Below are 14,317 nucleotides of genomic sequence, written 5' to 3'. Positions count from 1 at the left end.
AACAACAATTTTAAGGGTTAAATTCCAATCTCTCAAGCAACATTAGGTATACACCAAGTAAAAGCTTAATTCAATTTATAGCACCATCCTGAAATAAGTCATTTGAAGTTGTAATTACCTGAAAGGAGATATTTTTGTCTTAATACATACAAAAATTCAAATCAACAGTTGTCACTTGCACACAGAATTCTTTGTCTAACAAACAGATATATATATATATATATATATATATATATATATATATATAATCTTGAATTCTTGATGTGAGTATATGCTGAAATGCAGTGCCCATATTCAACAAATCTGAGTTTGAGAAGTCAATTATGGGCAGTTAAATAATGTTACCTTCTGGCTTCCATATGTGAAGGAGCCGGTCATAGAACGAGCATGTAGCTATAGCCGTATTCTTCCCTTTTCCTTCCCCTCTTTGCCAGTCTGCTCCGTATGCAAGCGATGTGTGTTTCTTGTATGTTTCAATTACTTCGGGTTCATCCCCTTTTACATTAACAACTGCAAAACCGTTGTGCATACAAGCTGTCAAGACTATGCGAGGTACAACGGGATGATACTTGATTCTCCAAACTCCACCGTGTAAGGATATTGATCTCTCGTTTACAGGTCTCGATATTGATCTCACATCCCATATCCTTAGATGTTCATCGTAGCTACCCGTGAGTAAGGTATTAGGATCGCTTGGGTTTTTCGTGATGCAACAGACGCCCATCGTGTGCACTTTCGTATTCTGGAACACCAACTTAGACGGATCATCTCGCGAATCCCAGCAACTGAATTTGCAGTCATCTGAGCCGGTGTACACAAGTTGTGGTTGATGAATGTCAAAGGTGGCGGCCCAAACTTCAAAGTCGTGTGCTTTCCATTCTTGGGTTCTTAGTTGAGACTCGTGTAGTGAAAGTATCGAGACTGAACCATCTGATAGGCCCACTGCGATGGATGAAGCCGAAGGGTTCCAGTCTAAGCACAAGCACATAGAGGAACTGATATGATCATGAGAGATCTCTTGCAGATGATTCCCTGCAAGAATTGGATTTTCTTTACATATATTTTCATGGAAGCACTTTGTTTTTTGAAAACAAATGGACATTTTCTAAACAATATAGTTATAGTACATAAAAATTGCAGGATTCATATAACTAAAAAACGAAAACTTTTCACAATACTTGAAATAATAAAAAAGGAAAGGAGAACTATGGTTTTTACAATCACTTAGGACGGTGTAGCACTACTGCTCATCTTTATGTAGGTGCCAACTCTACTAATTTCATCAGCAAAAAGAGAATACAAAACACGAATTAGAGAGTTCTTGCATAGTGAGCATACACTGGGAAGAATCAGGAAGCATACCGTTGAAAATTTAGTGTGCTTGCAACTCAATTCAAATCCCCACCCAAAAAGAGGACCCATAATTAAACACAGGAAAAATGGAGGAAGCCATGAATCTATTCACAAAAATTCACCAATCACTCATTCAAAAAATTCCAAACAAGACTTACCAAATTGCTAATCATCAATACAGATGCTTGCACATTCTTGATTTTCATTACATGAAACTGACATTATTAGATTGCTAATGTTAGGAACTTTCTTGTTTCATTTCAACTTCCTTTAGAATGGTTGCTATTTAACATCATACTCTAGCAGTCATAAGAAGTCTCACAAGTCTAGACCTCTCTTAAGAAATCTCACAGCTTTAATGGCTACTTCAAAAGTCAATCTCATCAATGCATTTATTAACTTATTTAGCAGATAACACAACAGTTTCCATGAATCCAGAATATATCATTGTTTTAAATGTTTTTTCTCAACATGAATGCATGACAATTACTAGAAAATCAATGCTATTGCTATGTTTATTTTTTTTGATACACTAACTAATCCTAAGCCCCCAGAACCCCTGTTCAAGAGTCCTGGAGGAGATAAATCGCGAGTCGCCCAATCAGTCAATGTCGTTCTTTGCTCACAAGGGATCCATATCCACACTTCCACCAACTCGGGGAATGCTAAACCATTGATCCATTGTTCTGTTTACTGAATTTAGTTTGACAATTAAATTTAAGAACACTATAATATTAAAAATTACTCTCTTTTATCCTCTACCTCCAACCCTCTATTGGCCAGGATACAAGTTAAAAATTGATTACTTCAATCAAATATATTTCACAAGTAATAATCATGAGAAGAGAAACCGAAGCATACCTTGGACCTCTGATTCGTCAGAAGAACTTTCAAGCCTGTGAATTCGCACATAACCTTCAGCATCAGCTTGAGCAAGCAAAGGGCCTACAGGGCTCCACTTTATATCGAAAATACCCGGTGTTTCCACTCTGTGCAATAACTCGAGACGACCCTCTTCAGCGTTGACATCAAAGAGGGATATGCTACCGGAACGACTCGGATTATCTCCCTCCTGCAGCGTGTACGTGGAGGCCGCCAAGACATGGTGGAAAGACTCGTGTGGACAGAATTCTACTGCATCCGCATTGCCGTCAAGATAGCAGTGTGCGGCTTCCATGCCTGAAATCAAGAGACGTGAGAATATGAATAGGCAGGACTTTAAACTCAGTTGGACAATTCGTCGAATAGGTTTTGGTCTTCTGGACCTTAATTCAGAACTTAGCTCCGAAACGTCAAAAATAGGGGTGAGCAAACGGTCAGTCGGTTAACCGACCACCGAAAAACTAAAAAACCGATGGCAATTTTTTACTATCCTAACCGACCGTCGGTTACCGAAAAACCGAACACTTAATGAATACATAATTGATACTAGTTGAGACAAACACAGTAACATAAATACATAATGTCCAAAATTTACAAACTTGAAACTCCAAAATAAATTTTCTCAAACACAATGATAAATCACAATATAATGTATGAAATACTCAAGAATTAATTCCAACAGCCTGTACATATTTGAAAATAATTTTCTAGAATTAACTATACAGTACAACTTGTAATCTTCTCAATTCTGTACTGTACAATTAATCAAATACTTCATAATTAATTTTCAAACACTATGAGAATTGGAATTATAATTTTAATGGCACCATATAAAATAGAATGTATGAAATATTGAAATCCCTTCTAATTTTAATATGTAAAAAAAAAAATTACATTGAGAGTTCGAGTTATAGCGAGAGTGAAGCAGAGTCGCTGAGGATGTGAAGACTGAGGTGTGAGGGAGTGACCGTGGAGTCGCGGACTGCCTGACCGAGTCACCGGAGTGTCGCCGACTCGCCGAGGTTGGAGGCCGGAGGGCGTGAGGCGCAGATGACCTTCGTCGCGGTAGCGTCGTCTGTGAGCTGTGGCTATGGAACTATAGTCCGTGGAAGACGAAGCGTGGCTGTGTGGAGTGTGGAGTGTGGAGTGTGGAGTGCGGAGAGTCTAGACATGGAGCGGAGAAGCCGAGAAGCAGGGCAAATTATATTATCCACCGCGGTGCATAATGGATTATGCACCGCGCGTCTTTTTTTTTAAATGAAAATAAATCGTGTTAGTTTCCGTCGTTTGGCACTCTTTTGCAAAAAGTAACTCTGTTATTCAGTGTCATTTTGTATACACTGTAGTTTCAGTTCAACACAACTACAGTTTCATTTCGATATAACTATAGCTACTTTAGACGTGGGAGGCTGTGTATTTGCTAGCTTCCAATTGGTCCAGTATGTAATTGATCTCCGTAGCAGCACATTCATATCAATATTGTGGATGACTCACATTGATTAGGTTTACTGTTCTGTTTTGGTCATTTTATTCTTCTGTAATGTCTCCTTTTGAATATGTGTTATTAGTCTCTTTCCTACTATTAGTTCTGTTGTATCTTTGGTATTTAGTTGTTAAACTCTTGTATAAATAGTTTCATTATTTTGTTAATAATTATAAACACAGCAGATTACTTCTCTATATGGTATCAAGAGCCATTTTTTTCTCCACTGAAATTACATGATCCTTCTCTTCTTCCTTCACACACCAATTTCTCAAATGACCACCACAACTCTCATTCCTACTGTTATCCATTTGAATGCTCTCACTCATTTTTCCCATCCGGTTAACCGAGTCAAATTTTCTAGTATGGCAGTGCCATGTAAAATCAACACTAATTGGTCATTATCTTTGTGGATACATTGACGGAACAACAAAAACACCAACCAAATTTTCTAATACGACAAACACCATCCCTACTCTAGAATACACTGCGTGGTATAGACAGGATCAAATCATAGTTGGTGTTCTCTTAGGAAGTTGCTCGGAGACCATTCAACCTCTAATCTCCTCAGTTGAAACTGCTTCTGAAGCTTGGTCACGGCTCTCGACTAGCTATGCTAGTGACTCACATGGACGTATTATCTATCTCAAATCCAAGTTAACCAACAATCCAAAAGGAAATAGAACCATTGCAGAATATTTAAGTGACATGCGCAAGATTTCGGATGCCTTAGCAGCTGCTCAAAGCCCAGTCAGTGAGAATGATCTTATTACTTATGTTCTCAACCAGTTAGGAGATGATTATGGGTCTATTGTTCCAGCCATCAGAGTGCAAAAGTCAGGACTTACCTATGGTGATCTCAACAACATTCTTTCTGATCATGAACGTGCGCTTAAGCAATTCGAAGAGCAACGTCAATCATTGTTGGTGGCTGCTAATGTCACACAAAAGCATAATTCATCAACCTACAACCGTGATGCCATGCAAAATAATCGTGATACATCGCAAAATCGTGGTCAAGGGAATTACAGATACAAGCGTGGAAATGGAAACAGATCCAATAATGGAGGTTATCGCCAAAATTTAATTTGTTGCTTTTGTAATTTTCAGGGCCATGAAACTAAATTCTGTAGGAAGCTTGCGAGATTCCTTCGTGACCACAATGTGTTCGAGGCTCCTCAATCTCAAACTTATGCCTCGGGACCTTCTATCAATTCTTCTGTAAGTGGTACGCCACCAACTCAGTAATGAATTTTTGATAGCGGAGCATCTCACCATGCAACAACTAGTCCTATGTCGTTGCCGACCTTCTTTGAGTACGGTGGACCTGACCAAGTGAACCTCGGTGATGGTAATTCTTTATCTATAACTCATATTGGTAGCACAATTTTACCCACTCCTTCTAGAGATCTTTCCCTTACCAATATTCTTTGTGTTCCAAAGTTACGTCGTAATCTAGTTTCGGTTGCCAAACTCTGTCAAATTAATAATGTTTCGGTTGAATTATTTCCATGTTCTTTTCGTGTCAAGGATCTTCACACGGGGGTGTGCCTAACGCAGGGAAAGAATATCAATGATGTTTACATCTCAGGACTGTTGCCTTCGCCTCAACTTCATCTTACCACCAAGTCTGATATTTCTGAGTGGCATCACCGTTTAGGCCACCCTTCCAATAAAACACTTGAGTATATTTTTAGATCAAATAATTTGAGTATTAAGCAGTCTAATTTTTGTAGTTTTAGTTGTGATTCATGTAGCTGTCACAAAAGTCATAAACTACCATTTTCTGAGAATTCCCTAAAAAGTTTCAAGCCACTTGAATTAATTTACACAGACGTCTGGAGTACGAAAGATGTTTCAGTAAATAGCTATTCATATTATGTCATATTTGTTGACTATTTTACGAAGTATATATGGTTGTATCCGCTCACATTGGTTAAGTTTACTGTTCTATTTTGGTCATTCTATTCTTCCGTAATACCTCCTTTTGAATAGGTGTTATTAGTCTCTTTCCTACTATTAGTTCTGCTGTATATTTGGTATTTAGTTGTTAAACTCTTGTATAAATAGTTTCATTATTTTTTTAATAAACACAACAAATTAATTCTCTATAATCCTAAGAGGAGCAGACGGCAAGTGGATGGGAGGCTTTTATGGTAGATCAAATTACGAAGACATTGCTGTAGTTGAAGCGGAAGCCATCGCGAAGGGCCTTGCCTGGGCATGGCAAATTGGCATTAGGGAGGTTCAAATCCAATCAGATGCCAAGAGGGTAATCCAGTGGATCACGAACGGCTCTACGTTAAGAGGACCAATTGGTGCGCACATTGAAGAAGTTAGACAATGGCTCAAGAGCAACTGGAAAGCGAACATCCGGACTGTATTCCGGGAGCAGAATGAGAGTGCGGATACTGCTGCTTCTCTTGGAATCATGATGAATGTGGAATGGAAAGAGTTTGAGAGGTGCCCTCCTGGTATGGAAGAGATAGTCGATCCCGAATGCATGCATGCAATTTGGTCGCGCAGTGGGAGTCATTAGCACTCCTGGGTCCCCCCCTCCACTTTGATCGAAAAAAAAGGTAGCCCTTTCCAAACATAGTCATTCCTAGAGCACCAAACACCCCAACATACCATGATGAATTTAGAAAGCATTTCACCATTCAATATTTTTATATAACCAAAATGTCATTCAATCACATTGTTATCGTATACTGGAAAAGTAAATTCCACACTTTCACCACCTCAGAACATTAAGCAAATATATGACATGTTGTTTATCCTCCCTCCCACATGTGGCAAATCAATGAACAAGGAATATGTTTGGAGATAAGTGTGTAGCACCCCACAAATATAAACAAAGTACTACGCATTTAACTTGGCGAGAATAGGTAAATGAAGACTTATAAAACTGCGAAAGCAATAAAGTCTAAGTCAGGGTGTTATGCCACACTTAGATTTACTAGTCTAATGTGTACATGCCAAAACTAAAACAAATCCAAAACATAGTACTAATATCAAAGGGTTTAACTACATCCCATCAAAACATCAAAGCATAGCTAACTAATCTAGGAGGCTACTCATCCAACTAAGCGCGCTCGAGAGGGTTCTTTACTCCATACCTGAAATCATTTTTAAATAGATTAGCGATAATGCTAAGTAACCCCACTCTAATGTGTAAAGATACGTATACATATACATTTTTATACTTTGAAATAGTTTTGAGACTTGGGAATACATAAGTATATCTCTAATCAACTCTAATTCAGTAAATCACAAGGAATGGAATCAAGACCAAACCATACAAGAGATATACTCAACAATACCACATCATACCACAAGGACATCAATAAAGACCAACTCAATCGAGACAACGATAACGAATCGAGTTCAAAAGGAAGGATAGAGCAATCATAGTAATCAGGCATGAATCAATTCTCAATGTAATCACACAATCAACAATAGTTTAGGGTTTCAAGTCCACAAGGGACACAATCAACAATCATACACCGCGGAGTCAACCTCAATGACTCGATACCAAAGTGGATCAGTGTGGAGGGCTCAACAAACAAATACCGCGGGGTCAAAAGACCAGATAGAGATGCGCGGGGTCAAAGACCCGGTTACACTTTTCGTGAGATCAAAGACCCGATTAAACTTTTCGCAGGGTCAAGGACCCGATTAAACTTTCCACAGGGTCAAAAGACCCGATTCAACTTTCCGCGGGGTCAAAAGACGTGATTCATATAAAATAACCATAATCTCGAATCCCAGTAAGGAATCCCCACAATGTCCACCGTACCAGCTCAATCATCACAACAAGGGTCAAATACACAAGGAATCTTAAGATACAAAACAAGGAATAGATTCCACAAGAAATGTATACAACCACGAATAAGCTCAATAATAGCTCAAATCAAGGAATTCTTAAGGATATGATACAACAAAGGTACAAAGCTCACAACGACAATTCAATGTCAATGGATATCAAGAAAGAGATACAAGAAAGGTATTCCAAAGGCAATAGCTCGATATCAAAGATTACAACGAAATGCCACAACGAATAGATAGGCCCAAGTTATCAACTAAATCAAGAATCAAGCAAAGACTATTGTAAGGAATCATACTAGCATCAAGGAACAACATTACTAGTACACAAGCCAAAGAATAATCACAAGGGTTCATATGAACATCATAGACTTCATTAATAATCCAACAAATATCAATATTGGATCTTAACCACGATTCAAGACTCACAACCTAACCATAGGGTTCATAATACACCGCTCTAGACTTACGTAACATCAATAAATACTCGGAAATACACGGGAGACAACAAGTCAAGAAGCCAAACAAAACCTGTAACACCCCTAAATTTTAAAACTTTCAAAACTTATAATAGGAAGGTATTTCTATTATTAAATCCCAAAACAGAGCATACTAAACATAAGAGTTTGAGGTGCTATGCCACATCTGAGCTGGAGGACTCAGATGCACAGGCTATACTAACTAAATATCCTCAAAGCAATGTCAATACATCATCATAGCACGCAGGCCGAAAGGAAAACTATCTATCTAAGCCTCGGTCCTCTAGCGCGCTCCGGAGTTACTCATCTGTACCTGAAAGCCAAATATATCTGTTCAGCGAATAATGCTGGTAACCCACTCCAACGCGTTAAAATACAATATATATATATATATATATATATATATATATATATATATATATATATATATATATATATATATATATATATATATATATATATTGGTTCCTGTGAGGTCAGGTGTTCCCGTGCGGTCAGTGCAGCATACACCATTAGGTATGCATAAATGCATCATACAGTGTTCGAAAATACACCAGAATGAAATGTCAAATAATGCACCACACACAAAAAAAAAATACACTACACATATAGTGTATTTACGAACACTGTGTGGTGCATTTATGCATACCTAATGGTGTATGCCGCACTGACCGCACGGGAAGACCTGACTTCACAGGAACCTGACCCTATATATATATATATATATATATATATATATATATATATATATATATATATATATATATATATATATAAACCATTTTGAAGCCGGAAGATATATACTTAGGAGACTCTAGCTTTTAAAACCAGGAATAGACTCGACAAGTTGTCCTAAGGTCACAAGCTTATTTCACATCATTCATATCATCATATCATCATTCAATCATTATCTTATCACATAAGCACACTTTGGTGGCGCCACAGGACCAATCGCATGCCCATACATGAGGGTCAGCGCATATAGCGCTAACACGGCCCTGCAGCACCCTGCCTCGTACTGCAGCATGAAGGGGTTGACCGCAGCCAACCGATGAACCGCAGCTCATCATAACGTTTGACCGCAGCCAAACGGTGGACCGCAGCCCAAAAGTGTATTTCTGATCGTAACCAGATTATGAACCGCAGCTCATGTAAAACGTTTGATCGCAACCAAACGGTGGACCGCAACCCAAAAGTGTATTTTCTGATCGCAACCAGATTATGAACCGCAGCTCATGTATAGCCAATTTGATCGCAACCAAATTGGGGTATCATGCACACATAACACATAGCAAGCACATGCAACCCACATTAACACATTGGGAAAGGGGAGAAAACGTATAATGAAACCTGTGCATGGTCATCCACATACTAGGAATAATCCTAAGGGGTTCATACTTCTTTCACCTAGGCCAATGGGGTACCAGTTCAACTAGCATGCAATATACAAGACCCTTTTATCCTAAGAACGGCACCCAAAACATCAAACTAGACTTAGGCACGATAAACGGAGTCCGTTGGGATACCACGAGGGTCGGGGAAACCACCATCCCAAATTGGGAAATTCCAGCGGGTGGCCGGCGGGTGGAGGACCACCCGCCGGCGGCGATATGCTGTGCAGCGGGTGCCCGGCGGGCAGTCGGCTGCCCGCTGCCGGAAACGCCCTTAGGGGCAGCGGGTAGGTGGCGGGTTCCCCTACCCCCACCTACCCCCCACTAACTCTTTTTCCATATAATGGTCCCCGGATCTTTCGTGGAATCCGAAACAATGTTTAGACACTTTTAAACATAAACGATGACACCACGTAGTCAAATAATGGATCAAAACTAAGAATCATATTGAACATATCCTACATGACTTCTAAACATAATTAACACCCGAACATGCGAAGTCCCACCCAAATATATCAAGAATATCACAATACGAAATTCCCAATTTTAACCTAGGGCTCTAATCATATTTAAATCATCAAAATCATAGTTTTATCTTTAAAATCAAGAATATCACACAATTATCAAGATCCTCTTATAATCATCAAGATTATCAAGATCAACACATAAGATCATCTCATCAATCATCAAGATCATATCATCATCATCATAAAAGATTTATCAAGACACAAGCATAGAGAATGAGCCAAAGAAAAAGATTATAGCAAAGAAAATAGGTTTTGTTGAGACATGAGTTACCTCTTAGCCTTAATTAATCCTCCCTTGGCTATTAAGGTTCTTCTCTAAGATTTCCATCCGATCGATCTCCCTAGGCTTGGTGGTGGGGAATCTCCCAGGAATATTTTCGTGTAATATAACTATGGGTGGTAAGGGTTCTAATTGCTTTCTAATCCCCTATTTGTAGAATCAGGAATCCTAATCATAACCTGAATAATAAAGGCCTACTTTCCTAATAGATATATAGGTCTAGGATTCCTAATTAGAATCTGATTAGTAAAAGGTTTACTCTCTTTATTCCTAATAGGCTTAAGACTCTAGTTTAGGCAAGGGTCCACAATCCATGGTGGACGATATTAATTAATTAAAGAGAATCCGAACCAAATTAAATTCTTTTTAATTATTATTAACGGAATTAATTAAATAATTAATCCGAGATTGAAGGCCGTAACACGGGTTGTTACAAAACCGTACTAGTGGGCGGTTCGGACAGGTACAAAAGGTCCCGCCGAAACTCCATGGCGTACCAGTGGGTGGTTCCGGAAAGACCCAAAACACCCACCAGAACCCCCTTTGTGAACAACGTAACCAGCGGGTGGTTTCGGCGGGTGTGCCACCGCCCGCTCGAAACCCCCGCTGGAACATAATCTAAAGCGAAATTTTAATCGGGAAAAATGCCAAGAATGTGCAATCCAAGTCCAAACTCAACAACGCTCATACCAACAACCAATATGACTTCGAATAGAAGAAATGACACATCAAACACAAGTATTCACCTAAGATACAAGCTCTAAAATAAGCATAAACACAAGAATATGCTCACATACCACAAGATCATCATGAATACACATTGTATAGTTTAAATAGGTTTTCATGGACATAGAGTTACCTCTTAGCAAAGCAAAAACCTCAAACCTCCTCCAAGATCACTCTAGCATGTCATCCTCAACATGATCTTCATCATAGACCCCAAACCCAACACATAAAAGAATATAACTTAGATAAGATAAAGAAAAAACCTTAAATAAAAGCTATAGATAGCTATGTCTTACCCTTCCTAAGATTGGTAAAGAAGAAAGGTGGAAACTTGACTAGTTCTCTTGGATGGAAGATGAAGAATAATTCTTAGTAGGGAGAATTGGTGGAAATGGCGTGGGAAGGTGAGAAGGAAGAGCTGAAAATGATTTAGGTTTAATTCTAGCTAAGGGTAGAGATACACTTATGTGTACATTAGGTTGTGAGATAAGTGTTTGGGTCATAAGTTAAAGAGTCTATAATTTAGGCTTACAATATTTATTAAATGGGCTATGGAATATATACTAAGGTCCATACAAAGGCATCTAGTAAAGGTTCATTCATATGAATTCATTCAAAGTCTAAGGAATTGGGCCATTATAAATTCCTTGGCTAGAATTAAGGCAACAATTGTAAGAGGTCCAAATGTGTAGATAGAAGAATTAAATCTATACTTAGGAAAATATTTGTAGAAATCGATTGAGCTTTTTGGAATAAATTTTGGGGTGTCACACTCTTCCTCCCTTAAAAGAAGCTTCGTCTTCGAAGCTTAGATTTAAGCAAAGTTGAAGTTGCTAGAAATGGATTAGAAGTTCAAGTTGGTGTGACAAGAATCAAAGGTGGATTGGACAAAGGAGAATTTATCGTAAGAAATCTAATCACCATTCTAACTTAGCTAAGATTATGTACTGAACTACCCCTGCCTACAAGATATTGGTTAAAACATACCATAACGCTAAGATTATACTAAGGTACCTGGAATACACTAATCTGGATAGTGTTCCCTCTAGTATCCTCCATCTCCCAAGTTGCCTCTTTGACCTCATGATTGGACCACAACACCTTTACCAACTTTACTGCTTTTCTGCGAGTCTCTTTTGTTCTGGTGTCCAAAATCTTCACGGGTCTTTCTTCGTAGGACAAGGTCTCATCTAGAGACACAACCTTGGGTTGAAGGACATGGGTGGCATCGTGCACATATTTCTTCAACTGGGATACATGGAAAACATCATGCACTCACTCCAACTCGGTAGGTAGAGCTAGACGATATGCCAACTTTCCAACACGCTCAAGGATCTCATAAGGGCCTATAAACCTGGGGTTTAGCTTTCCCTTTTTCCCAAACCTCATTATTCCCCTGGTGGGTGAGATTTTCAACAAAAAATTTCTCCTTCTTGAAATTCAGCTGGTTTTCTTCCCAAATCGACGTAAGACTTTTGGCAATCTTGAGCAGTTTTCATCTTTCCTTGAATCATTTTGATCCTTTCTGTTGTTTCTTGCAAATACTGCAGCCCCAAAGTCACGGGGTTGACCAAATCTTCCCAACATAAAGGGCTCATACACTTCGGTCCGTACAAAGCCTCGCAGGGTGCCATCTGAATGCTTGTATGGTAGTTGTTGTTGTAAGAAAACTCAACTAAGTCTAGGTGTTCCTCCCATGACCCTTGAAAATCCAACACACAAGCTCTCAACATATCCTCTAAGGTCTGAATTGTCTTCTCCGTCTGCCCATCTGTTGCGAGGTGGAAAACGATACTTAACTTCAATCTTGTTCCCATAGCTACTTGTAATGATTTCCAAAACTGGGATAAGAATCTCGAATCCCTGTCGGAGACAATGTCGCGTGGTACCCCGTGATACTTAACTACTTGACTCACAGAGGCTTTGGCTAACTGATTCATCGACCATGTTTCCTTCATTGTAATAAATCGCGCCGTCTTGGTTAAACGATCCACTATCACCCAAATCTTATCTTTCCAAGTCCGAGTTAAAGGTAAACCTCCCACAAAATCCATTGAAATTGAATCTCACTTCCGTTGTGGTATCTCTAATAGTTGAACTAGTCCCTTAGGCTTGCACCTTTCGACTTTGACCTTTTGATCGTTTAGACATTTGCTTACAAAGTTTGCCACTTCTCTTTTCATGTTCGGCCACCAGAATTGCCTTTTAACATCATTATAGAGCTTGTCACCGCCGGGGTGCACCGAATATGGGGTGTTGTGCCCTTCTTCTAAAATTTGCCTTTTTATAAGCTCGCAAGCCTTAGGTACACACCACCGACCCTTGTAGTGAAGACTCCCGTCATCGGCCAACTCAAAAGATCCCCTCCTTCCATCCACTAAGCTAGATATTATTTTGTTCAGTTCAGTGTCTTTCAGCTGCTCACTCTTTATTTCTTCAAACATAGCAGGCATGATCCTTATACTAAACAACTTGATTTCGGCATCCCCTTGCTCCATCACCTCTAAATTCATTCTTTGAAAATCCTTACATATCTCGTCCACCAACACCCAACTAGTGTTGAGGGAATGCTTCGCCTTCATACGTAACGCATCCGCCACCACGTTAGTCTTACCTTCATGGTATTGGATAAGCATGTCGTAATCCTTAATAAGTTCCAACCATCACCTCTGTCGCATATTCAAATCTTTTTGGGAGAAGATATACTTTAAACTCTTGTGATCAGTGTAGATCTTACACTGCACTCCATACAAGTAGTGTCTCCAAATCTTCAATGCAAAAACCACGGCGGCTAACTCCAAATCATGGGTAGGATAACTCTCCCCGTAACTCTTAAGTTGTCTTGACACGTAAGCAAATACTTTACCATTCTGCATTAACACACAGCCCAAACCTTTCTTTGAAGCATCACTAAAAACCTCAAATCTGTCTAGTATTAAGTTTAGTATTAGTATACAAAATTTATATATTTAAAAACTACACTAAAAATACTATTAAACACAAAAAAATAAAATTTAAAAAAAAAATAAAGAAAACAAAGAAGAAATAGTTATTTTGACCAATGAATAGTAAGTAAGACATATAAAATAGAATAGCGAGAATAATTGATTAGGCTCTGATACATACTGGTATTAGAGCTTAGGTTGCGAAATTTTGGGTATAGAAAATATAATTGATTGACTTTGATACAAAGTGATATAGTTGCAAAATATTTGGCATAGGAAAGAGAATTAATTAGGCTCTGATAAAAGTGGTATCAGAGCTTAGGTTGCGAAATCTTCGGCACAGGAAATAGAATTGATTAGAGTATGATACAAAGTGGTATAAGAGTTTAGGTTGAGAAATCTTGGGCTTAGTAGAGCTAGTGTCCC

General features: G+C 38.8%; 3 protein-coding genes and 1 long non-coding RNA gene across 5 annotated transcripts; 2 read left to right on the top strand and 2 right to left on the bottom strand.

Annotated features, from left to right (window-relative positions):
• Positions 1-213, bottom strand: LOC109177181. Its single transcript, XR_002053538.1, has 2 exons — positions 151-213; positions 1-118 (listed from the first exon to the last, which is right to left on the bottom strand). It is a non-coding gene; the product is annotated as an uncharacterized LOC109177181 (long non-coding RNA).
• Positions 214-246: 33 nt separating this feature from the next.
• On the bottom strand, positions 247-3,377 carry LOC109177180 (diphthine methyltransferase homolog). 2 transcript variants are annotated; one of them, XM_019326491.1, is made up of 3 exons: positions 3,130-3,377; positions 2,215-2,532; positions 247-1,032 (listed from the first exon to the last, which is right to left on the bottom strand). In XM_019326491.1, exons 2-3 carry the CDS (start codon positions 2,528-2,530, stop codon positions 332-334), a joined length of 1,017 nt encoding a protein of 338 aa, XP_019182036.1. In that variant the 5' UTR covers positions 2,531-2,532; positions 3,130-3,377; the 3' UTR covers positions 247-331. The 2 variants fall into 2 exon arrangements, with proteins under 2 accessions (XP_019182036.1, XP_019182035.1); XM_019326490.1 differs by lacking the exon at positions 3,130-3,377 and having other exon boundaries at positions 2,215-2,648.
• On the top strand, positions 3,286-4,966 carry LOC109177188. The gene is made up of 2 exons (XM_019326498.1): positions 3,286-3,431; positions 4,219-4,966. Exons 1-2 carry the CDS (start codon positions 3,286-3,288, stop codon positions 4,964-4,966), a joined length of 894 nt encoding a protein of 297 aa, XP_019182043.1.
• Positions 4,967-5,858: 892 nt separating this feature from the next.
• LOC109177187 lies at positions 5,859-6,257 on the top strand. The gene has a single exon (XM_019326497.1). The coding sequence runs from the start codon at positions 5,859-5,861 to the stop codon at positions 6,255-6,257; it is 399 nt and encodes a 132-aa protein (XP_019182042.1).
• The last annotated feature ends 8,060 nt before the right edge of the window (positions 6,258-14,317 follow it).

Source organism: Ipomoea nil, unplaced genomic scaffold (assembly GCF_001879475.1).
Source record: "Ipomoea nil cultivar Tokyo-kokei standard unplaced genomic scaffold, Asagao_1.1 scaffold0803, whole genome shotgun sequence".
In the NCBI taxonomy this organism is placed as follows: domain Eukaryota; kingdom Viridiplantae; phylum Streptophyta; class Magnoliopsida; order Solanales; family Convolvulaceae; genus Ipomoea; species Ipomoea nil.
The sequence above is the reverse complement of the archived record's forward strand: the minus strand, read 5'-3'. Positions and strand labels throughout refer to the sequence as shown.

What these genes read in the sequence shown, in the direction of transcription:
- LOC109177180 (XM_019326491.1), bottom strand. Translation starts at nt 2,530, where the DNA reads ATGGAAGCCGCACACTGCTATCTTGACGGCAATGCGGATGCAGTAGAA. An exon ending in TGACGAATCAGAGGTCCAAG is followed by an intron (nt 1,033 to 2,214) that starts GTATGCTTCGGT and finishes CAATTCTTGCAG; the next exon opens with GGAATCATCTGCAAGAGATC.
- LOC109177188 (XM_019326498.1), top strand. Translation starts at nt 3,286, where the DNA reads ATGACCTTCGTCGCGGTAGCGTCGTCTGTGAGCTGTGGCTATGGAACT. An exon ending in CGGAGAAGCCGAGAAGCAGG is followed by an intron (nt 3,432 to 4,218) that starts GCAAATTATATT and finishes TGCGTGGTATAG; the next exon opens with ACAGGATCAAATCATAGTTG.
- LOC109177187 (XM_019326497.1), top strand. Translation starts at nt 5,859, where the DNA reads ATGGGAGGCTTTTATGGTAGATCAAATTACGAAGACATTGCTGTAGTT.